Below are 24,688 nucleotides of genomic sequence, written 5' to 3' on the forward strand. Positions count from 1 at the left end.
CTCCCAGGTAGAATTCTATTATATTTAAAAGTGTCCTTTGAAATTCTGATCAGCCCTGAGCATTTTATGCAATAGCCCCCCTAAAGAAAATTCTCCTGCTATCTGACAGCTCCCCAGCCTTTTGACTCCTGCACCCTCTGGAAGCCTCCAGTCAGCCTCCTGCCTCTACAATCAGATGTTTTGGAGCTCACTGAGGCACAAACCCTCCTGATGGGTACATGAAACCAGGGGCAAAGGGCAGAACCAGTCATGTTAGAGAGACGGGTATGTAAACTGATCCAAGAAAACAGAAAGTGCTCATATATACAACCAGAGGGACACAACCTCCATTCATTTATTCATCCTTCAAAGATTTATGGAGCACCTGTTCCGTGCCAGGTACTCAGCTGGCTGCTGAGGATACGATGGGGAGAACAACAGACACAGCCCTTACCCTCCAGAGACTCACAGTCTGGTGGGGACATCAGCGGAAGGATCCCACAAACCACAAACAGCAGCTGCCGAGGCCAACATGACAAAGCGAGGTCCGTGGGGTCCTGTGAGTGTGTGGTAAGGGCTCCGACCAACGCAGGCTTCCCAGGGATGTTTTGACTTGAGATCCAAGAGATGAAGACAAGAGGAAGGAAACCAAAAAGGTCTTTACGTGGAAGGTGTCTGGCCCTCCATACAATCGACCCGGCATAGACAGCAGGTGTTGGTTTAGCTGTTCCATGTAGATGGAATGTCTGAACCACAGCACTGGTGGGGTCTCACCTGTCATTTCATATTTTCTGAGCATTTGCTGCGGGTAAGACACGGTGGGTAAAGAAAAACATTCTTTAGGAATGTTACCACATGCATTCCTGACAACATCCCTGGTGTGTCAGGGGTACTATTATCTGCCAAGTTAAACGGGTAGAGGATTGGATTTGGCTTGTGGATGGTAGTTTGCCGATCCCAGATCTGGGATGCATGCGTGGTGGCTAGAGTAAGAGCAGCCATATTGGACAATGGGTTGAAAGTTTATCTACTGAGGGTAGCAGAGAAGTAAGTTAGAAGGAACCTGAGTCCCAGTTATCACAGAGCCAACTTGTGAATGGGGAAACTAAGGCACAAAGAGGTTGAGCAACATTCCCAAAGCCAAGCAGAAAGTGACAGGCTGTGCCGGGGTCGAGCCAGGCTCTATATCGTTCTGAAGTCTGCACTCCTATCCTCACACCAACCGGCTCAGATCAGGGATTTGGCACATCAGCTTCCCAGTATAGCAGCTGAACACACCGAAGGCTGAGGTTTTCTTCTTTAGCCTACTCAATACCTTGCTTGTTTGAAAGTACCTCATTCCTCCCCTCTTTCATAAAACGCGGGTAACAATTTGCCCACAACTGGCTCATTAAAACACACATACACACACACACACACACACACACACACACACACCCTCTTTAAGTGCTTGAAGACAAAGCACAGGCACATTACCACTCCGCTGTCTCCTCTACAGAACTCACAATCCCACGCCTCCCATAAAGCAGAAGTCTGCACCCAGAAGCCACCGCAGCATCGCTTGGCACAGAAGAGTGGGCGAGGCTCCGAGCAAGGGGTCAACAGCCCCATTCAGAAGCTGCAGGGAAGGGAACACTCTTGGAGTAAGAGCCCAAGTCACAGGGTTTTGCCGCTACTCTTTAGGCTTCTATCCCCCTGTCATTCTCTCAGTGTGCATGAGACTCCCAGATCTTACAAACTGGGCTTTTGGCTGTCCGCAAGGGATTCAGCAGAGTCAGGCCCTCGGACACCAGAAAGGATTAGTAAAGGGCGCACCAGGCTTTTCCAATAGTAATGATCCAGGGGCAGCTTCTGACTGACAGCCAAAAAAAAGCAGTGCTAAAACTCAGTGCACTTGCATGTGCACCTCGTAAATCTCATTAGCTTATGTCACAGCTGGGTTCCAGTGTGTGGCGCTGGCAGAGACAGCCTGCCCGCTGGAGTGTGTCACATCCTGCCAACCCCAGGGCCTGCTGGTGACACAGACCACAAGCCAGTTCCGTCAGCTCTCAGCGCGTGCCCCTCACCGCCTTGTGGAGCGCACAGAGACCCATCACAGAGCTTTATTGGTGGCCTCGGTTAATCGAGATGGGTAGAAAATCCTGGAAGTTAGACCGCGTACAAGACACACTTGTGGAAAACGCATGCGTCGTTCCTAGCTGGAGCTCTGCTTCCACATTCTTCGGCAGTCTCCGACTCTGGTGAGTCAGGCTTAACCACACATGAATGGTGTATTAGTCAGGATTAGGCTCATTTGCAAGTGACAGTAGCTTAAGCAAGACAGAACTTTATTTCTCTCCCATAAATGAAATCCAGAGGACTCCCGGGGTGGCTCTGTGAAAACTGGGGACTCAGGCTCCTCCTGGCCTATTTTTCTGCCATCCTCGATACATGACTTCTGCCTCATGGTTCCCTCTAGCCTCTGTCTATGCATGCTAGACTAGGGACAGGCAAACCACCCCCCCAGAAGCCAAATCTGCTCATCCACCTGTGTTGCTGAATAGGTCTGACTGGAATACAGCCATACTCGTTTGTGTCTGTATGGTCCACAGTCGCTTTCAAAGTTCAACCATACAACTGGGTAGTTGGACAGAGATCATACAGCTCACGGAGCTGAAAATACTATCTGGTGTTTTACAGAAGTTTACCAGCTCCTCTTCTAGACCGAAAGAAAGAAATAAGGACAAATAAGGTCAAGGCAATCCAAGCCATTTCCCAAAAACCACACAGGACATTTCTGCTTAGAAGCTCTTGAAGAATTTAGTCCCACAGTCATATCCGGCTTCCGGGAAGGCTGAGGGCCCCTACCGACCACAGCGGAGCTGGCCCCCGCAAGGGCTCCTTGCCTCCAACACTTTGAGCCACTGCCGGTCTCTTCTCCACCTTACAGGCTAGCTCCCTTCTGAGGCAGGCCACCCAGACCCACACTGTCACGTCAGCCACACAGGAGGAATGACAAAAACAGAGAAGAGCTGAGAGACAGAGACACAGTGGCAGAGTCAGAGCTCCAAGAGAGAGGCCTGGAAAGAGTTTTAAGGCAGGTATAAAACTTCGTTTACAAATAAAGGTGTGGGAAAAAAACACTCTTTTTGTTAAATTCAACTTGTTTAAATTCTGCATTAAATTCAGCTCTAAAACACTATCCTGCTGAACTGGTCAGAAACTCACTCTAGTTAGCACTGGGGCTCCGGTCCCCAGATTTGAGCAAAAAGGTCCCAGGGGCTTCCACAGTGAGGCCTCCCGTCAATGCGTCACAGTGGGTATAACTGGGACACCATATGGTCCCTTCAGGTGAGGCTGAAAGACCCAGAAAGGCAGGCTCCCTAGACACGCCTCTCCCCCCCAGGGCCTGGCACCCTCCCCAAGGCACAGCCACCTGCTACTTTCCTCACAGAGGGAAGACTCCAACCATACCCTCATTTACACCACCTAGAAACATGCCCCTTTTGTCCTTCTTTTCTGGCTCTTCAAGCAGCCTTTATTTTCTGCCCAGTAAAGAACGTCATGATCAAGGAAACACCAGGAATCTGACTAGCTGTTGGAATGGGAAGCAGTAAGAAAAAGAGTAAAACTTAATACTTGATAGACAGACATATGCGACCAAGTTTAATGTCTGTGCTAATATCACTAGGTTTAACATCTATGTATCTCCCCTACCCTGTAGCCCATTTGCAAGTCTCTGTGGATCCTTTAGGCCTTAGCCCCAGGCTGGGTTTCCTCCTGTTGTGGGGCAGGGGGAGAAGGAGGAAGTGAACAGTTTGGGAAAGAGGTGGACCTCTTGAGGGCCCCTGGAGGCAGGTCTGCAAATAGCCTGAAGTTGACTCTGATACTAACCATACCTCAATTTAAACCTATTCTGAAACAATCATTTATGTCAAGATCCTTGTTGTCAGTAGAAGTTGATGACTGCTAAGTGGTAAATATCCAAATGCCATGGATGAATGGAGGGTTCCTGAGTAGGACAGGCTGAGTTAATATCCAGCCCACACACACCAGGAAGACGGTGCTGCTTGTAAAAAATACTAAAATACTGCCAGCCTGGTTGGTAAAAACATACCACCCTGAGCTCTCAAGTGCCACCTTAGCTCTTCCCCAGCAATCTCCCCAACTTCCTGCAATCAAGCAGTAAGAGTCAATGCCTAGCTCAGCAGGAAGCCTGCAGCTCCTGCTCCTAGACTCAGGCTGCCATCCATTCTGATGGGTCAGGGCCCATGCCTTACTGGTTGCTGAATATTTTGAAATCATCGTAGATGAGAACGTTTTGAAGGGGGAGAAACATGAGCGGCAAGGAGAGGATTCTCCCCCGGGGTCACGACGCACAGTCGTGTAGGCTGTTCACTGCGTAAATTCTCCTGACTGAGGTAGCCACTGGGAACTGAATTCCATCCTGTGCTCTGCTTGCCGAGAGTTGTGTCCTGGCACGGGACTGCATCCTTCCAGAGAAAAGGAGCCTTTTTCTAATGCACACAAAGGTGTTGTGTGTTCCAGCAGCTGGCTCACTTCAGGAGCTATTTTAATCATCCAGGCCCGAGGTGAAGACACCTGACTTAGGGTGGTAGTCAGAGCCTGAGAAGTCAGAAGTAAATTTTTCCTTGCCATTAACTAGACAGGAGCCTTTGCAGACACTATTTAATTTCTCTGAGCCTCAGTTTCTTTAAAAATTATCATAATACGTATTTTACAGAGCTGTTGAAAAAATTAAGTAAGTGAACTGCCTGACACAGTGTGTGGCAAGAATCAAGGGCTCAACACCCATAACCATGACTAGAAATACTACTGCTATTATTCTCAGCAAAGGCCTATGTTCTAAGTCTTGGAAATACCTCCAGGGCAGGGTAAGACAGAAGGAGAGCCGTCTCCTTCCACACATATTAAAAGGATATGTGATAAGTAACAAACGTCCCAAGAAATGTACTAGGACCATGCCCCTTTCTCCTAGAGAGGGAATTTCATACGTGATTGTGATTTTGATGAATGACACATAATATGAGCTTATCCCTGAAGGAACTGGAATCGCCTCTGAGCTGGGTCTGGCATTGGGAGAGCTGAAGGCAGGGAAAGAGTGAGGCCATCAAGAGCCTGATGAAGGAGGAAGAGTCCAGGAAGGAAGGCCAGGCGGCTGAAGCTGCCATGACCAGCCTCGAGCTGAGCAGAGGTGACTGGGAGGCAGCCGGCCCTGCCGTAGGGAACTGGAGTCAGTCTGGGGGATCTCAGGGAAGAGGGGCCAGATGTTTCCAGGAATGGAACCCAGAGCAGGCAGAACAGCCCGGCAGTGGGGCACTGCATCCGTGGCATCTTGACTTCCTAGCTGCGCTGACCAAGTTCTGGCACCACCTACCTTGGCCCCGTGGGTCTTAGGATCCCTGTGTTGAGCCTCATCTTGGACACTGAGTCTGCCCCGACCACCTCTCCAGACTCACACTTACTAAATTTAACCAGGCATCTCCTGCGTATGTGCGGAGACAGAGATCAATATCGTGTCCCTGCTACAACTGAAAGAGATGCCATTGTATTCATTCATTCATTCCAACACATATTTATTATTTATTTATTTATTGTTTAAGATTTTATTTATTTATTTGACAGACAGAGATCACAAGTAGGCAGAGAGGCAGGCAGAGAGAGAGGAGGAAGCAGGCTCCCCACTGAGCAGAGAGCCCGATGCGGGGCTCGATCCCAGGACCCTGAGATCATGACCTGAGCCGAAGGCAGAGGCTTTAACCCACTGAGCCACCCAGGCGCCCCCCAACACATATTTATGAGGTGAGTTCTGTACACCAGGCACTAAGGATAAAGCCGTGAACAACCGCCTCTCTGATTCATGTCCAGCCTCTAGCCACCACCCCACCCCAGCGGGGCAGAGGACTACCCTTCCTCCTTTTACCATGGCCCCCACCTCTGAAGTCAAATGTGCTGAAAACTTTCCATGGACTTCAGATCTAACCCCGCTCTCGTGCTTCAGCTGTTGCTCCAAGCTGTTTTCCCTCCTTCCTCCTCTCCCGCCCTCCACACCTGTCTGCAAACTGGCTCCGTGTCCCTTTAGTGCCCATCAGCCCTAAGGCTTACTGTGTTCATGGCTTTACCACTCCAAGAGGGTTCTGCATCCGCTGAATCATGGAAACCTCGCTTCAACTCTGAGACAAGTGGGGGCAAGAATTAGCCACGTCATTTAACAAATTTGGAAACAGGCTGTTTAGGATACCAGACCTGCATGGTGTATTGCATCTCCTCAAGTTTTCTAAATGCTATATTAAAGTATTGCATTATTTTATGTGTTAGTTATACCTTGCCTACTTCAAAAGAGAAGTGAATAATATATTATATTCATCTCTAGTACGAGATATCCTCGTCTCCAAGTCGTTTGGATATTGACAGTTATAAATAGAGCCTTGGTTGGGGCGCCTGGGCGGCTCAGAGGTTAAGCCTCTGCCTTCGGCTCAGGTCATGATCTCAGGGTCCTGGGATCGAGCCCCACATCGGGCTCTCTGCTCAGCAGGGAGCCTGCTTCCCTCTCTCTCTGCCTGCTTCTCTGCCTACTTGTGATCTCTCTCTCTCTGTCAAATAAATGAATAAAATCTCTTAAAAATTTAAAAAAAAAAATAGAGCCTTCGAAGTACACAATGGCAATTATTCCTGCCCAATGCTTACTCTCAAGTCCAAGGCTTGGCCTAAAATAGCCCCTTCCTTCTCACAGGGAGTTTGCTGAGCCATCTCCCGCCTTCTTAAGGGAGCTCCCAGAAGCTGATCTTCCCTCCTGAGGACTAATCACTAAATTGATCACTGTTTCTTACTAATCACATTATACTGAAGCCACATGATGGTGTACTGCCTTCCCACTGACCAAAATGCCCTAGGGAGTGACAGCGCATACCCGAGTGCCCACACTGTGGACGGCAAATGCAATGATGAACTAAACTGTCCTTCCTAAATACTGGTCCTGACCCCTTCTCTATTGATTACACTGCCTCCCAGATGTCAATATTCACATGCGTGTTCTTCTCAGTGTTTGTTCAGCTGCCCTTAGTACTTCCGTCCACATGATTATAAAGTCCTAAAAGGCATAGGGTTTAAGTGCACTGTAAAGCAGTGCATAGTTCCACACTCTGAAAGTTGCTTAGTAAAATGTTTTTGATCCTGGTAGTTGGTTGATGGGAAAAGTAAAAGCCATTAGGACTGTGATTGATGAAGATACTTTATGCACGTTTTCCCCCAAGCACAAGTGAGAGGACATGTAATCCCATTACCAATACTCAATCTTTCACTCTTGGGGGATTTCCTCACTAATTAGTCTGAAGCTGTAATTTAGCCTATACTTTAAGGAATGTGTCACATGAGGACACTTCTAATTTATTTCTGACCTTCCTTGAATTTAGAGGCACATATGCCTTTGACCAGCATTTCTCCCAACTGCTATTTTCCTGCTGCCAAAAAAAGTAATAGTTTATCCAAGACCTGAGAGAGGGAGGCAAGCCCAGAGCCCATGCCCCGGCACTTGGCCTGTCTAAGGGTTTGGCCCTGCTCTCCTGCTTTGTTCCCTCAAGCCTGCCTTCCAATGACGAAGCAGAATGAGCTTTGTACTATAATACCAGGACTTTGAAATGGACAAAGAAATGTAAGCAGAAGTGAAGTCTGTCATATGTGGGTGGAAACTTGAAGAGTCAATACACAATGTGCTGAATTCCCGTTTCCTTCTGCCACAATGAGAAAGTTCCAGATGGTGGCTACTCTCTCAGTCTAGGTCCTCAAGTGAGGACAGCATGCAGCATTTCCCCAGCCTAATTCTGATGGACATGCAGAGAAAGCAAGAAATACGCTTGCTGTTGTAAGTTACTAAGAGTTGGCGGTTGTGTGTTACTGAAGCATAACCTGTCCCGTCCTGACTAATATAATTATCCTAAGTAAAGGAACTCCTACCCCAGACTTTGATAAGACATACTTTGCTCTCACCCCCGAATTTCCTCCTGGAGGCCTACCTCGACAGTTGACCTCAATGAGCAGTCTTTCTGACGCCCAGAGAGTCCATGAACCCCATATCACTAGACCCTCCCTCCAAAATAGTCTACTCACAGCATTCCACTCCTGGAAAGAGCCACTCCATGCCTCCTTTTCCAGAAGTCCAGCCAAAGCTTCCACCGGGGTTTGATGGAAAGGTGTGTAATCCATCACACATCCTGTATTGTTCCCTCCTCCCAGCTCTCGGTCCTGAAGGATACAGGGCTGGCAGGGCCCCCTGGCCACTGAGGGAACAGGAGTCACCCAGTCGCCATGTTCTGACAGCTTGTCACATTATTTTTCCCTGTGGGGGCTCTGCTCCCTCCATCTAACCTTCTTCTCAGTCCCCTGAGACCACGGGCCTCTATACAAGGCTCCCCAGGCAAAGCAAAGCAAGATTGATGCCCCACAAACGGCCTGCCATGCCCGGGAGGGCTCTCCGTTCAATGAGCGGAGCAGCCCATTCTTCCCCATCTCGGGTTCCCACACCGGACACCAAAGCGGGAGCTTGGAGCCAGGGCGGCAAGAATTCAACCTTTATTCATTCTGGAACACAAATGATCCGCCACACTCCCTTAATCTCCCTGGCCCTCTCAGCTCACCCACTCAAAATCTTTCTGAAGGGCCTGGGCTCTCCTGGAATAACGTGGGATTCGTGCAGCCCTTTGGACAGAGGGACTAGAGCCCAGCGAGGATCGGAAAGTTTGGGGGAAAAATAACCATTTACATATTGACCCCCACCCAGGAGCCTCGTCCCTCATTTGGCCCTTATTACCACAAAGTAGCCTTTGAGGACTGTGGGTGGGATCTTGCTACTGAAGAATTATGAATTAGCATTAACGCCCATGGTTATTTGCATCCGCAGTTGCCTGCACGGCAGGTAAAAGCCTCCTAAGGGTTTGGGCCTTCAGGGAGTTTCGGGGCGCTATGGAGCAATACGTATAAAAATGATTTCATCTAAATTCTGGGACTGGTTTCATAGACCAAAGCACCCCTGAAGGACAAAAAGACAACTATAAAATTACTTGAAAATAAATGCTTCTAAAGTGTTCGGAAATAATCCGGGGTAAGGAGAATTGGGAGGCAGATAACAAATCCATCAGCTCTTTTTTTTTTTTTTTATCCTGCATCTAGACTTTTTTCTTCCAAGGCCACAGCCCGTCGCCATGCAGTTGATCAGCCGTCACTCCATCTCAATTCTGGGTGACATGAGATCAATGGCCTAAAACTGCTCTCAGATCTATGGAGAAATTTATAACACCAGCCTCTGCTATGCCCTGGCTGGGCCTGGGTCCCAGGGCTCTGAGGGCGAGGCTGCCATGCAGACTTCATTTCCATTTCAAAAGCGGATTGTGACCCACTTGGAGCAGGCGAGTTCAAGCCATCAGATGCGAAGGAAGGCCCGAGTCAGAAGTCTTCAGCACTTAGGGAACAATGACTTTGAGGAAAGAAAAAAAAGCGAGAGAGACCTGCCAATGATTAAAATCCTCTCTGCCTCCACAGGACTCTAGCTTCCTGCTTTAATTTCTTTTGAATCATGTGGGATTTATTAATAACAAACCCCCAAATTTGCAACAACATGTTTTAGGATCTGAAAGCAATTAATCCATCCAATTTATCTAACTACAGAACTCCTGAGCATGGTTTGAGCAGAGATTTGCGGTTCTTTTGATCCTCACTGAGGGCTCCTTTGGTTAACTACAACCTCCTTTTCTCCACCATGAACTGTGTAATTTTGTCCTAATTCTGTCTCAGAGTGCCCATGAACCATAAACCTGGTCCTAGGAGCCCAGGCCAATCCCATATCCTATATTTTCCAACCAAAGAGTTCCAAGGAAATTCTTAGTCGCCATCCCCGCGCACCAAATCCTTGGGTAATAAGGGGAACACTGGCTTTCTGTCCATAACCCCAGGCCATGGGCACCTATGGGACATGCAGCTCCTCACCAGCCCTATGCCCACCCCCACCATTTGTCTTGGACGGCTCCCCAACGGAAGGCATACTGTGGGGACTCTGGACTTGTTCCTGGCTGAACACAGAGAAGCCTCAGCTTTCTGAGCAAAAAGAAATCCCTGCCACCTGCCCGAATTCTCCTTGGAACAAGACATCCAAGAGGAGGTTCCCAGGAGGAACTGCATTTTCCAAGAGGACTGGCAATGCTGGGGTCCACCAACCAGCTCCTCCGGCAGCGCTGGCTTCGGCGCCCCCTCCGGTCGTGCTGGCAGGTAAGGCAGTAGTCCTCACGCACCCCCACAGTGGTCCTCAGCACACAGCACCCACAGACACAACAAGCACCATGCATACCTCCCTGTCCAGAGTCTCTTGGGATTCGACCAGACCACGAACTAGCTAGTCACTGTTCCCAAACCAGTCCCTTAAGAGAGTTGCCCTTCACCTTCCTCCTAGATCAGAGTCTGCCAGTTTAGCCTTTGTCTCACTTCCCTGCCCTGTCCCTTCTATGACCTGCCTTTGCCCTGGTGCACCTGTGATTTCAGAATGACATCCTTCAACCCCATTGCCTAAGGGTAGAACTGGAATTTCTTAACGTGGTGTATGAAGACCAACCTGCTCATATCACTCTGGCTTTCTTCACCCCGGTGCCCCTCCCCCAGCCGCCCGTGGCAACCTACACTCCAGCCCTTGGATCTTCCTGCCTGTGGGTTTGCTATTCCTCCAGGAAGGAATGCCCTATTCACCTCCACCCCTCGCTAATGTCTACTCATCCTTCAAAACTCAGCTCAAATGTTGCCTCCCACAGGAAGCCTTCCCTGCACATCTCTGCTCCCTAGCACAGTCGGGCCCCCCTCCTCTGGGTTCACACAGGCATGCAATGCTCACCTGCACCACTGCTGTTGACATGCCGCCTGTGTTCGGGTTTTCCACTCCTCTAAAGGCTGTGGGCAGCCAACTGGGATGGGCTGCTGGGCAGGCCTCCATCACAGCAATCCTCACACCCAGTGGTGGGTGTCCTTCCTCTTCTAGATTTCCTGCCTCAGGGCTGGCAGGCAGAGCGTATGATTTCTTTCAGTCTTCTTGTTCTTCTTCTTTTGTTCTTGTTGCTCTTCTTCAAGTAAAGCTAGGAGAGAAGCATAGAACAGATTCTCCCTCATAGCCCTCAGAAGGACCCCACTGACACCTTGAGATTGGACTGCCAGCCTCCAGAATATCAATTTCTGTGGTAAACCAGGCAGTTCGTGGCAGCCCTAGCAGACGAACGCTGATGGGAAGTGCAGGGTCAAACCCTGGTTCCATGTAAGTCACTGGAAATCACCTGGTACTACTCCTGAGCATCCTAGGAGGGAAAGTCTTCTGGAATGTTCCTACCCCCTAGCCCCCAGAATGATGGGTTGTTGTCCACTGAATATTTGTCTCTGTAGGTGGTTTCAGTCATGATACATGGCTTTTGTGGAAACAAGTGGTGAAAAAGTCCACTGGAAATTCCTTTTTGCCATCATCTGATCTCAACCAGAGGGTAAGGTACCAAAAGATTTTGAAAAGACATGAGAACATTAAAGTTACTTCAACTCTCACATGACCACTTTTCTCCTCCCTTTGGTACCCATAAATCTACAACTATATCTATTATTATTTCCAGAAGTGTGGGAGAAAAAAAAGAATCAGAAGGATAGTTGTAACTAAAGCAAAGAAGCAGACAGGAAATAGGAGAGTTGGGTTTTTTGTTTGTTTGTTTTCTTTTGTCTTTCTGAACAAATACCTCACCTGTAAAATAAGAGGTTTAGATGATATGGTCTCTTATATTCCTTCCTCCTGCTTTAAAAGGGAATGCTAATTAACACGTGCTCAGGGCTTCCTAAGCACCTGACACTGTATTATCTTACACAGTCCTCTAGTCAACCTTACAAGGTATTATTATTCGCCCCATTTACAGAGAGATCTCCCACAACAATTCAATGGTATCAGATTTGAACCCAAGCTGTACGATCCAGAGCCTGTTGTAATCAACAGCCGAGTTTTGTGTCTTGTCAGGTTAAGTGGGTATCCCAGAGCATCCTGACACACAGAACACACCAAAGGAAGAGTTGCCCAAGACCTGGATGCGGTCCAGGGTTTGTGAGCGGGTTTGTGAGCATCTGGCACTGGGATCAATCCAAAAATCAATGTTTAAACAACAGTTACCTTCACCCTTAAACTGTCTCATGATCTGACTGCTGAGTTTGAACCAGGGCTATGGAGGATGTCGCTCTGTGGGTATTTAAGTTTACAAGTCACAATGCCAGTACGGACAGCCCCAACAAAGGAGGGGAGGTGGGTGGTGCATTTTAAAAAATATAAAGCTAGCATTTGGAGGGTAGAAAAGAGCTTGGTTGCGTTTCTAGACAGCAAACCCCAGCAAAACCCAGTGACTTGGGAATTCTGAGAGCTTTCTACAAAGTATGATTTCCTTACAAGAATGTATTGGATATATCTGAAGAGTTGCCTCTGTTCTCTGCTTGGAGGAGAGCACTTGCTGCAAAAGTCCCCGGAAGGTTTATCCGATGGAGTGAGCCTGTTGAAGGAAAAACGATGGGCCCCGGTCTTATCTATTTATTTAAACAGTTAAAAGGTTAAAAAAAAAATAATAACCCCTCTCCCCATCCATCCTTGGAATTACACTTTCCAGCGAAGTCTAGTTCCCTTTCCTGGTAGATATAATCCTAATTAAAAATAAATTACATGCTGTATAGAACTTGAAATGGAAAAGATAATCCTATTACATATGAGAATATATCCTGATTTTCTTTCCCGCTAAACTGTGGGAGATATCAGATCAGCCTGAGCCCCCCATTGTCGCCGCTTTGAAAACTTTCCTAGAGCCCTAATCCGTCACGTGACGCCCGTGTCAATCTCGGGGTCTGCACGCGAGTTTCACAAAGCAGGCATTAGGCTCGGCCACAGAAACCCAGCTTTGCGGAGCCCGCAACATTTGCATTCCGAGAAAACGCCGGCCATTGTGAGCTGTGTTTGTTCTCAGGATTGCGAGACAGTTGCCTGCGAAGTTGCTAAAACCTAGTGAAAGGGGCTCCTTTGAGCCAGCCTGGGCCTTTGGTATGATAACAAGTCGATTTGAGCTGCTTTTGTGGAGCCGGATCAGCGCTGGGGGAGGGCGAGCTCCCCTCCCTTCCCCCTACTTCTCCGGCCCCACCTCCCCGGACATTTTGCTTCCCCCGGGAGTTGCTGTAGGCGCTGACGCGCTATTTTAAATCGTATTTCCATAATCTGGAGGCCGCAGGCGGCGGGGCCCGGAGCTCGTTCTGCTCGCGTGCCTTCACACCTCTACCGCCGGCTCGGAGGCCGTGTTCGCTGCTCTCCTCTGCTTGCTCTCCGCCCGGGGCTCTGCGCCCTGTGCTTCGTGGCGCCGCCGCTGTCGGGGTCACTTCCCAGCGGCGGAGTCGCTCGCCCAGGATGGAATGCTTCGGACGTGCTGCGAGCCGCCCCACACCCCTCCTCCCGCCTCTGGGCTTCTGGCTGCTCGCCCATTCTCCAACCCCAGCACGCCTTCCCGTATCTCAGTCTTGAGAATGAGCGTGATGACGCGAAGCTCTCTGAGTAAAAATATTAGATAGTTCTGATTCTCCAGCAGAGCAAAACAATTAAACAAATTTAAGCAGCGAGCGGCTGGGGTCCTGGGGTCCGGGGGTTCAGGCCAGAACTGAGGGGCGCGGGGACGCAGGAGGAGCAGGCGTGGGGTCAGGCTCCCAGCCACTCGCAGCCCTGCTCGAGCCAATTATCTACTCACGGGGAAGGCTGAAAACATCCTTTCTCTGCGACTCTGGTCCCACTGCTCTCCTGCCCCCTCCTTGTTCCCCCAGGTTCTCTGCACCGAGGCCGCCGCACCTTGCAGACCTGACCTCCAGGGGTTACAACAGTGGCAGCCGGGAGGCCAATGTCCGACCGCCGAGTTCTGAATCTGTTCGCGTCTGGGCTGACCAGGGAAAGGTGCGGGGGAGGTCGGGACCCTGGGAGCGCTGAAGGTCACCAGCAGGCCCCAGGCCAGGGTGGGAGTGCTGCTGGGGCTCAGAGAGAAGACAGAAAGTTCTTTCCGCTGTGCAACCCCCCCAGCCCCCCCCCCCAATACACTCGAGAAATGTCCCTTGGGCAAGAGCAGAGAGAGCGCAAACTGTTAATTGGTAGCTGGGCGGGAGGGTGGGGCGCGGCGGGGCGTGTGTGTGGAGGAGAAAGCTGGGAATAGGGCTCCTCTAGGGGGCGTCGCCCTTTCCTCGTCCCTGTGCCGCTGCAGTTTCCTGCCTTCGCTGCTTTTAGCAAGACCAGGGCAGCAAGGTGGAGAAGGAACCCAGAGGAACGATGGCTCTTAGGAAGCCCCCAACTGTCCACTGCTCCTCCCTCTTCCCAATCTCAGAAGAGCTTTTATTTATTGATCAATGGGGCTGCATTTTTTTCCTCTTTGGCAATTCCAGGGCTCCTACTTCATTCTCCCCCCCCCACCCCGCACCCCTACCTCCGTGTTTGGTCTCCCTACTCTGGGGTGGTGTGGGGGTGGGGGGAACTCCTGAATGTCTCCTGAAAAGACCCCAGGACACATTCACTTGGGTCTGAGGGAAAGGAAAACACAGATGGATGCTTGACAGCAGGACTGAAATCTGGATTTGGAAGAACGTTTACTAAATGCAGTCTGCTTATCAAATCCATCTCCTTAAAAAAAAAATTCTTCTAGTGCGAGGCTTTTGTTTTTACCTCTCCTCCGTGTGTATTTGCATAACCTGCTCAATAAAGCTCTTTAATAAGAATTCGTCTTGCTCCCACTTGGAGCTCCAACTCCCTGGTCTTCACAGATTCTAGGGGTGGGGAGGGGAATACCTGTGGGGGGCAGCGCCAAGCCTGGCCAGCCCAGGGATCCGCCCAGCCCACAGTTTGGCAATACCGAAGCTCCACACGTTTGTAGGCAGATGGTTAAGTTCCCCCAGGTTCGTGCCAGGTTTCAACGTCATGCTGTGATTTTGTTCTTCTGGAACGGGATGAGTGTTGCTTCTCGGAGCAGCCCTATTAGAACAGAAAGAAAATCCTCTAAATAGGCGGAACAAGGCATCAGGAGGGAAAGTTCTCTAAATGCACTTTAATACGAGCCGGGTATTGTGTGGAATTCAGCGCCCATCACCGTTTAGCCCGAGAGTTATGGCAGTGATTGGGGATGAATAGAGGAACATAATGGATACATGTGGCGTTTGCTCATTATATTCAAGTTAGCCCAACTCCGCTGTGGAAACTGTTCAACTTTCTCTCCCCTTAGCTTGTCACAGTGAAATAATACAGACATTGGGGCCTCCAATGGGATCGCCTGCCACGCCATTCTATTTCCACTGCTAACGAGGGCTTCATAAGCCTTTGATACAGTCTGATCTTTGAAACCTTTCCAAATCTCCTCAAGCTTATGCTAAATCCTATTTGGAACTTTTTTCCCCCCTGGCCAGCCAGCGCCCAGGGCTTAAGAAAGCCATTTGGACAGTGACATGCATACTAACACATCGCAGAGCTCTCTTCTGAAAGGGAAGTGGCAGCCCTGATCGCCGAGGCTCACACGAGCAAAGCACAATTGCGTACACAAATTTGAATAAAATCCATTTTCCTCATCCTTGGGGCTCCTAAGTCGCGACGCTATTTCCGCGTGCCTCGGGGAGCTGAGAGAAAAGACTAGCGAGACCTTACTAAGCTGAACAAGTAGGTGGAGAGAAAAGGGCGAGGTTTGGAAGCTTCCAAGGTGCAAAACGCTTAAAGTGGGTGGGGGGTCCGAAACCACTAAGGCGAAATCCCGGCGTGTTTGTTCTTAATTCAGGTCGGCAGTCCCAGACAGGCACAATTAACAAAACCATCCACTCCTTTTACTCCCGGCGACCTGTGCCAACTCCTCTGTATTCAGGGCGCTGACAGGAAAGGGGGGGGAAAAAGGCGAAAGGAGTTAAAGAAACAAAGAAAAGATTCCCTAATTTTCCTTTCTTGTTTTCCCCTCTAAGCCTTTCCACATTAAAGGGATTGTCAGAGGCTGGCGTAGGAGCGGCGAGAGGGCGAAGCTGCCATTGGCTGCCCGGCTTTGATAATTTGCATATCGGCTGCTATAAAAGCGGAGGCGGCGCGCGGCGCGCAGCTCCAGCGGGGAGAAGGAAGGGAGAGGTGTATGGTGTGGGTAGGTCGGTGCGTCCTCAGAACCCGCCGGAACCTCGAGCTGCAGCCCGCAGACCTTCCGCACAGGGCTAGCAAAGAGCGTGCTCCTAGAAGCCTGCGACTCACACCCGGACCTGCAAACCAGAGAGGAATTCCTCAGCCTCTTGGAATAGCACTTGGGGCTGGCGGCATGAGTCCAGCGAGGCGCGGGGGCAGCCCCTGCCTTTTCCCTTTACAGCTCTTCAGCCTCTGTTGGGTGCTCTCAGTGGCCCAGAGCAAGACAGTGAGATACAGCACCTTCGAGGAGGATGCCCCTGGTACGGTCATCGGGACCCTGGCTGAGGACCTGCATATGAAAGTATCCGGAGACACAAGCTTCCGCCTGATGAAGCAGTTCAACAGCTCGCTTCTCCAGGTGCGCGAGGGTGACGGGCAGCTGACCGTCGGGGATGTGGGCCTGGACCGGGAGCGGTTGTGCGGCCAAGCGCCCCAGTGCGTGCTGGCCTTCGACGTGGTCAGCTTCTCACAGGAGCAGTTCCGGCTGGTGCACGTGGAAGTGGAGGTGAGGGACATCAACGACCACGCGCCCCGCTTCCCCCGGGCCCAGATCCCCGTGGAGGTGTCCGAGGGCGCGGCCGTGGGTACGCGCATTCCCTTAGAGGTGCCTGTGGACGAGGACGTGGGGGCCAACGGGCTGCAGAGCGTGCGCCTGGCGGAGCCTCACAGCCCCTTCCGCGTGGAACTGCAGACGCGCGCGGACGGCGCCCAGTGCGCTGACCTGGTGCTGCTACAGGAGCTGGACCGCGAGAGCCAGGCCGCCTACAGCCTGGAGCTGGTGGCCCAGGACGGCGGCCGCCCGCCGCGTTCCGCCACGGCCGCCCTCAGCGTGCGAGTGCTGGACGCCAACGACCACAGCCCGGCCTTCCCGCAGGGCGCCGTGGCCGAAGTGGAGCTGGCGGAGGATGCTCCTGTAGGCTCGCTGCTGCTCGACCTGGACGCAGCCGACCCCGACGAGGGCCCCAACGGCGACGTGGTGTTCGCCTTCGGTGCCCGCACCCCGCCCGAGGCGCGCCGCCTCTTCCGCCTGGACCCGCGCTCGGGCCGCCTCACCCTGGCAGGACCGGTGGACTACGAGCGCCAGGACACCTATGAGCTGGATGTGCGGGCCCAGGACCGCGGTCCCGGGCCCCGGGCCTCCACCTGCAAGGTCATCGTGCGCATCCGCGACGTCAATGACAACGCTCCGGACATCACCATCACCCCGCTGGCCGCCCCGGGCGCACCTGCCGCCTCTCCCTTTGCTGCCGTCGCCGCCGCCGCCGCTCTCGGGGGTGCGGACGCGACCTCGCCGACCCGTCCCGGGACGCCCGAGGCCGGCGCCGTCTCTCTGGTGCCAGAGGGGGCGGCGCGCGAGAGCCTGGTGGCGCTGGTCAGCACCTCGGACAGAGACTCGGGTGCCAACGGGCAGGTGCGCTGCGCCCTCTACGGGCACGAGCACTTCCGGCTGCAGCCGGCCTACGCGGGCAGCTACCTGGTGGTGACTGCGGCGTCCCTGGACCGCGAGCGAATCGCGGAGTACAACCTGACGCTGGTGGCCGAGGACCGCGGCGCACCCCCGCTACGCACCGTTCGGCCCTACACTGTTCGCGTGAGTGACGAGAACGACAACGCACCACTCTTCACACGGCCGGTCTACGAGGTGTCGGTGCGAGAGAATAACCCTCCCGGCGCTTACTTGGCCACGGTGGCCGCCCGGGACCCCGACCTGGGCCGCAACGGGCAGGTCACCTATCGGTTGCTGGAGGCAGAAGTAGGCCGTGCTGAGGGCTCCGTGTCCACCTATGTGTCGGTGGACCCGGCCACCGGGGCCATCTATGCGCTGCGCAGCTTCGACTATGAGACTCTGCGCCAGCTCGACGTGCGCATCCAAGCGAGCGACGGTGGCTCCCCTCAGCTCTCCAGCAGCGCCCTGGTGCAAGTGCGAGTACTGGACCAGAATGACCACGCACCGGTCCTGGTGCACCCAGCGCCGGCCAACGGGACCCTAGAAGTGGCGGTGCCCGGGCGCACGGCAAGGGACACTGCCGTTGCGCGCGTGCAGGCCCGGGACGGGGACGATGGCGCCAACGGGGAGCTGGCATTCGAGCTGCTGCAGCAGGAGCCGCGGGAAGCCTTCGCCATCGGCCGCCGCACGGGGGAGATCGTGCTCACAGGCGACCTCTCGCAGGAGCCGCCAGGCCGCGTGTTCCGGGCTCTGCTGGTCATATCCGACGGCGGCCGCCCCCCGCTCTCCACCACTGCCACCGTCAGCTTCGTGGTGACAGCAGGCGGCGGGCGCGGGCTGGTGGCGCCCGCCAGTGCGGGGAGCCCGGAGCGTTCCCGCCCGCCAGGCTCTCGACTGGCGGCGTCGGGGCCGGCGCTACAGTGGGACACGCCGCTGATCGTCATCATCGTGTTGGCGGGGAGCTGCACGCTGCTGCTGGCCGCCATCATCGCCATCGCCACCACCTGCAACCGCCGCAAGAAGGAGGTGCGCAAAGGGGGGGCCCGCCGGGAAGAGCGGCCCGGGGCGGCGGGCGGCGGAGCCTCGGCTCCCGGCTCCCCGGAGGAGGCTGCCCGGGGAGCCGGGCCCAGGCCCAACATGTTCGACGTGCTCACCTTCCCTGGCAGCGGCAAAGCGCCCTTTGGCAGCCCCGCGGCCGACCCGCCCCCGCCCGCGGTCGCCGCGGCCGAAGTGCCGGGCTCCGAGGGCGGCAGCGCCACCGGGGAAAGCTCCTGTCACTTCGAGGGGCAGCAGCGGCTCCGCGGCGCGCACGCCGAGGTGAGGCCTTCCTTCGGCTGGGCGCCCCCCTCCGTGCTCCGCGGACAGGCTGGGGGAAGGGACTGGAGGGGTCTGAGTGTGTCTGGATGCCTAACCTGTTGCACTTTGTTTCTTGTCTAACCCCGGTCTCACCCCCTCCCCCGCCCGCCCCGCTTCCCCGATTCCTGCTGCAGCCCTACGGTGCTTCCCCCGGCTTCGGAAAGGAGCCGGCGCCCCCTGTGGCGGTCTGGAAAGGACACTCTTTCAACACCATCTCCGGCCGAGAAGCGGAGAAGTTCAGCGGCAAAGACAGCGGCAAAGGGGACAGTGATTTCAACGACAGCGATTCCGACATCAGCGGGGACGCTCTGAAAAAGGATCTCATCAACCACATGCAGAGTGGTGAGGACTCTTCTTTCCTGCGAAGTTCGGCGTTCCTCCTTTCCCTATCCTGCTGCTCTCCCGTCAGTCTCCGTTCCCAGACCCCTCCCTCTTCCCCCCTTTTTTCAGCTCTCCAGTTATAGACCCCTGCCTTCCTCAGACAGCCGATTTCAAAATGTCACGTCGAGGCAGCCCCCCCCCCAACCCTTGAATAAAGAACACTCCCATCCTGTTAGGTGGAGACAGGGGTGATGCTAGCTATGGGGGGTTGGGGGGGAAAGATGGTGGGGTGGTTCTGCCCCACAGTTTCTTAACTTGATTCCAGCAAAGGAAGCTGAGCCAATTTCGTATAAAGGTGGCTTTACAGGAAGCAGCATTTCTTTCAAATCTTGAATCACCGTGTTCACTCTCATATCCGCTTTTCTTTTCAGCCGCCCTGACCCTGTCTGACATTCCGAAGAGGGAGGCGCAGTTGTGTACAATTTCGGTAATAATCTTCATGCTCTCTCCTTCTCTTTCATGTTAGGGCTGTGGGCGTGCACCGCTGAGTGTAAGATCCTGGGCCACTCTGACCGCTGCTGGAGCCCGTCATGCGCGGGGCCCAACACGCATCCCCCGCCTCACCCACCAGCGCAGATGTCTACCTTCTGTAAGAGCACGTCCCTGCCTCGAGATCCTCTCCGCAGGGACAATTACTACCAGGCCCAGCTGCCCAAGACAGTGGGGCTGCAGAGCGTCTATGAGAAAGTGCTCCACAGGGACTATGACAGGACAGTCACCCTGCTCTCTCCTCCTCGCCCAGGGAGGCTCCCAGACTTGCAGGAGATCGGGGTACCCCTCTACCAGTCCCCCCCTGGTAGGTACCTGTCCCCAAAGAAGGAAGCCAATGAAAATGTGTAACCCCGTGCTGCATGTGTTCACAACTTATACAGGTCACTCTGAGAAGCCCCTAAGTTATTGACTGGTTTCAGTGTTGTATATATTAAATATGCAAGATGTGCCTTAAAATGAAGCTGTTGGAAGCTCTTTCCAATCACATTGGTACTGTTTGGTATTTGCAAACAAAAATGTAGTTAATGTAATTTTTATGAAATGTGTGCCGTATTTAATTTTTCTTATCATGCTATTGACTTTAATTTCACTTGCAGCTTGCCATTTTCTTAGTGTTTTTAACCTGTACATTGTGTAATGTAATGTTTGTATATAATGAAATTTTGTTATATTTTTATATAATAAAAGCTAAAGTGGAAGTTATTGCCAAAGGAACTGTCTGTAAGACAAAAAAAAAAAAGTGGGAGTTACTTAATGGAAATTTATCTTTCACCTGAAACAACCTAGTGTTTGAGAATTTTTGCCTTGCCAAGTATACCTTGTATATCTTGAGTCTGTGGTAGATTTCAAGTTCAATGTTATTTAATTACATTTGGTTTTCTGTAAACCAAACCGTGTCACTTAATAAGCACAGTAATAAAGGATTTGTCATGTGTTTGAAGAATCTGCTAATTGCTTTTCACGAAGTTGCCTACAGTTAGACATTCACAAATAATCTGAGTGCCAGAATTAAACCTTTCAAGTGCTAATTATTTGGGCATTATTAATATTCACAGCAATATTAAACTTCCAAGTATTGGAAAGTCTCATTTGAGTATTAAAAATACTTTATTTTGTAAATCATGTGCATCTCCATTTACATCAGGCACTCTGTAAAATTCTTGTCCTCATTTATTCACTCAACAGATATTTATGGAGCATCTACAAAAAGTAGAGAAAGCTGTTTGGACTGTTCATTCACTAATTAAACATCTGTTGAGTTTTTACCAACTGCAGTAACTCCCCTAAGAGCTGCGGTTCGAGGTTAAGAAGACATAGTCTCAAGGATCTCTTAGCATATTAAGATGTTAATAGCAAAAACACACTCAAATGTATGGGTGAAATGACATGGTACTTGGGATTTGCTTTGAAACAGTCTAGAAGAAAACACGGGGCTATATGAAACAAGACTGGTAAAATACTGATCCTTGTCAACTGTGGCATGGATACGTGGGCAAGTGGGGGGTTAATTATACCAATCTATCTGTGCGCTTGTGTGTACTTAATGTTTGTTATGGAAGGTTTTTAAAAAGACACTCAAAAGACCTATGCCTATGTCTTAATACTCTCCGCATTCATTTAATTTGAAATTAAAATAATAATGAGCGCAAACATTTACTGAGCGGGCTTTAATATGAGCCAACTCCTTACAAAGCACTCTTCATGAATTATCTCATTTAATCCTCAAACGACGACCCCCATGAGATTTACAGATAAGGAAACTGGGGCACAGCAAGGTCAGGTGCCCCAAGTCACATAGCTGATGAGTGGCCGGCATGAGGCTCAAACCGGATTATTCAAGGCAAGAAAGTAACATGAAGAAACAAGAAGGATTTTTGTTTTTGTTTTGGTTTTGGTTTTAACTTGAAAGAAACAAAGAGGTGGAAAAGTCCCAATGCATTGCCTTTACTGCCTGATTATTGTTTAGCCCTTTATATTTGTGAAGTGCCTGTGTCCCTTCGTTACTAATTATAGAGTGTGAGGCACTGTAATGAATAGAGGAGCCCTCAAAGCTGCCTGTTGAAGTCATAATTGAAACCAGTGGTGGCTCCAAGCTGAACAGCAGGGCGGGCACACAGAAGGGCTTTGCCACCCACGGCCTGCACGAAGTTCAGCCATTTCTCTAGGCAACTGAGCTGAGCTTGGGCTGCCCAGACCTCAGGTTCTAAAAGAAAACGTTGGCTGTGGCTAGGTTACCAGACAGCTCCAGAGCCATGACGACCAGCCCCGAGCAGAGAGACCTCCAGGTAGGACTCTCATTCTAACAACTACCTCTTTATTCTTGAGCTGGTCCTATCAAGTGCAGAGCAGAAGAACGAACGAATAATCCCATGCTGCAGCCTAAAAGCATCCAATCTCTGAATGTGTTTCCTGCCTTTGTCCTTCAAGAGTAAAATAATGTCATTGTCGTTATTTCATTTTTGTACCATGCAAACTATTTCATGACTCCAAAAAATCAGTTGTCAAAACTTCACTGTCACATTTTTCCCTGAGAAGAATGACCATGAAAAGATCTTATTTTTGTTTGGATCTTAAAAAAAAAAAAAAATCAGACATACAATTCAGTTCTTAAAATTGTTTAAACAAAAAAAAAAAGAGAGAGAGAGAGAGAGAGAGAGGGAGGAGAGGAGAGAGAAATGGGAAGAGGAAGGTCTTCTAAGGGCCAACAGCAGGAGCTCTCAGAGAAACGGGAGCTAGATGAAGGAGGCTTTATGCTTTTCTCTAGAAATGTTGACTTTCAAGCACATTTCTAAGAAAATATGTTGCTTTATTAAAGTAAATGACCAGAATACTTAGAACAATGCCCAGCCCATGGTACTACTTGCTACATTCCATCCTCCCCTTTCCTTAGCTTCCTTGAAAGCCAGTCTCTACCGTAACTATCTGTGTGGTCCCACCACTAAGAAAAATGACACAGATTCAGGGTGTCTGGCCTTGTTCTGCCACTGGTTTGCTTTCTTCACTTCTCCCACTTTGTGTAGTCCACAATTTCGTGTATACTCAACACTCCGCGAACAAGTGTGGCTAAAGTAAACAGCACAGGCTAGTTCACAAAGTGATCTGTAATGGTACCACAAACACCCTTCTGGAAGCGGAGGGCCACAACCCTCGGGCACTGTGGCAGTGAGCAGGGGGACATGGGAAAGCCCTTGGGGAAGTAGGAGTTCACCTTGAAAGAGAAAGCTAAAGCCAGACTTTACCTATTTCATAGTTTTATATCTGGCCCCATTGACTTGGATGTCCTACACTTCCTATAATAAAATATCCATCAAAGAAACCACTTCAGAAAATTAAAATCTAAGTGGTTTCAACATCTATTGAAAAAAGCATTCTGAAATAGAGTGAAAACAGGATGCACATCTCCAATACAAATATACATGCACGTGGAGAGAAAATATATATATATAATCAGGATGTGTTCCGTGCCATAATTAGCTAACTATCTGGCTTATCTCACTTGGCACATATAAGGTTTTATCATCTAAAAATTCCATTTTAGAAAACAAGCATATTCACTTTAGTATCAAATGCAGTAACAACAGGATAATTGGAATGCTGTAAGTTTTAAAAGCAAACTGAAGCAACGTAATACAATGCTCGATGGGGCACTGTGCTTTGCAACAACTCAGAAGGGCTTTGAAAATGCTGTCTCGTTTTCAACAGCTATGCAATAACTCAAGAGAGTATCTTATTCCCTTTCTTCAAAGGAAAATAATCTGCAATGGAATTCACCAACAAGTTCAAAGTTGCCTAATAAGTGAACAGCAGGTAGAAAGAGACACCAGCCTGTTTTTAAAGCCATCACTTAAACCGCCAGATTAAATGTGCCCTTTTCCCTGGGCGGGGGTGGAGGAGGGGAGTCTTCACTTGTTATCAGAATACAGGATTTGCTCCCACAAAACTTGTAAAACAAATTTCAGTACGTCAGAGTGCAACCCACGTAGTTTAATGTGAATTAGGGGAAATTCCACTTGCCAGCCCACTGTGACTCGTGGCTATATCGTGGACACTTGGGACTCAGCGTGTTCAAATGAAAATCATAATCATCCCCCTTTCCCTGCCACCGTTACCCCCAAACTAGCCCCCAGCCATTGTTTTAAGCTCAATAAATAGGACTGCATTTCATAGATCAAACCCAAAATACACGTCGTTTTCATACTCCATCCTATTACTTTGCTCCACTCACCAAGATTGGTTGATTCTATTTTCTAAGTATCTTTTTCGGGCTTCCGAAAAAGCGCCACTGTGGCAGATAGGATCCTCTGCCTAGTCCCCACTCTGAGTCCACCTGAGCTTCAGAGGACACTTTGGGGTGCACTGTGATCGCCTCTACTGCCAACGTCGGTCTCCGCTGCTGAGGACTTCCTGAGGCCTTAGGGCTCCCAGACAGAAGAGGCTTCTGTGGTGGGGCCCCCTGAGCTCATTCAGCCTGTGCGCAGAGCCATCTGGAAGTGCAGGGGTTGTAAGATCAGCCAATTTAGGGTTGAGTTTGGTGGCTAAACCCCCCAGCTTTCCAATCTCTTGGAGGGACACTTTTGAGTTGTGTTCTCCATAGTTCCCCTAAGAGCCCCAGGTGACGCTGAGCCCCAGCTGCCTACAGCAGCAGCCCGCCCAATGACATCCCCCTCGATGGCACTCCTCTTTCCCCACCTCACTTTTCTCAGCCACCTGTGCTTCCTGGGATCCCCTCCCACATCAGTTTCCTGCATCCAAGTCTCTGCTTCAGTGCTTTCTTTTAGGGGGACTGTCCAGATCAGGATGGCAGCCTAAGAACAAGAACAAAGATACTT

At 50.9% G+C, this 24,688-nt stretch overlaps 1 protein-coding gene across 2 annotated transcripts; it reads left to right on the plus strand.

Moving 5' to 3' along the window:
- Positions 1 to 16,316: 16,316 nt before the first annotated feature.
- LOC308339328 (protocadherin-8) lies at positions 16,317 to 20,207 on the plus strand (the record flags this gene model as incomplete). 2 transcript variants are annotated; one of them, XM_080797871.1, is made up of 3 exons in its annotated part: positions 16,317 to 18,947; positions 19,121 to 19,328; positions 19,834 to 20,207. In XM_080797871.1, 3 exons carry the CDS (start codon positions 16,317 to 16,319, stop codon positions 20,205 to 20,207), a joined length of 3,213 nt encoding a protein of 1,070 aa, XP_080653997.1. The 2 variants fall into 2 exon arrangements, with proteins under 2 accessions (XP_080653997.1, XP_080653998.1); XM_080797872.1 differs by having other exon boundaries at positions 16,317 to 18,656.
- Between the last annotated feature and the right edge of the window lie 4,481 nt (positions 20,208 to 24,688).

The sequence above is a fragment of the Martes martes genome, assembly GCF_963455335.1.
Source record: "Martes martes genome assembly, chromosome: 3".
Taxonomy (NCBI): Eukaryota; Metazoa; Chordata; class Mammalia; order Carnivora; family Mustelidae; genus Martes; species Martes martes.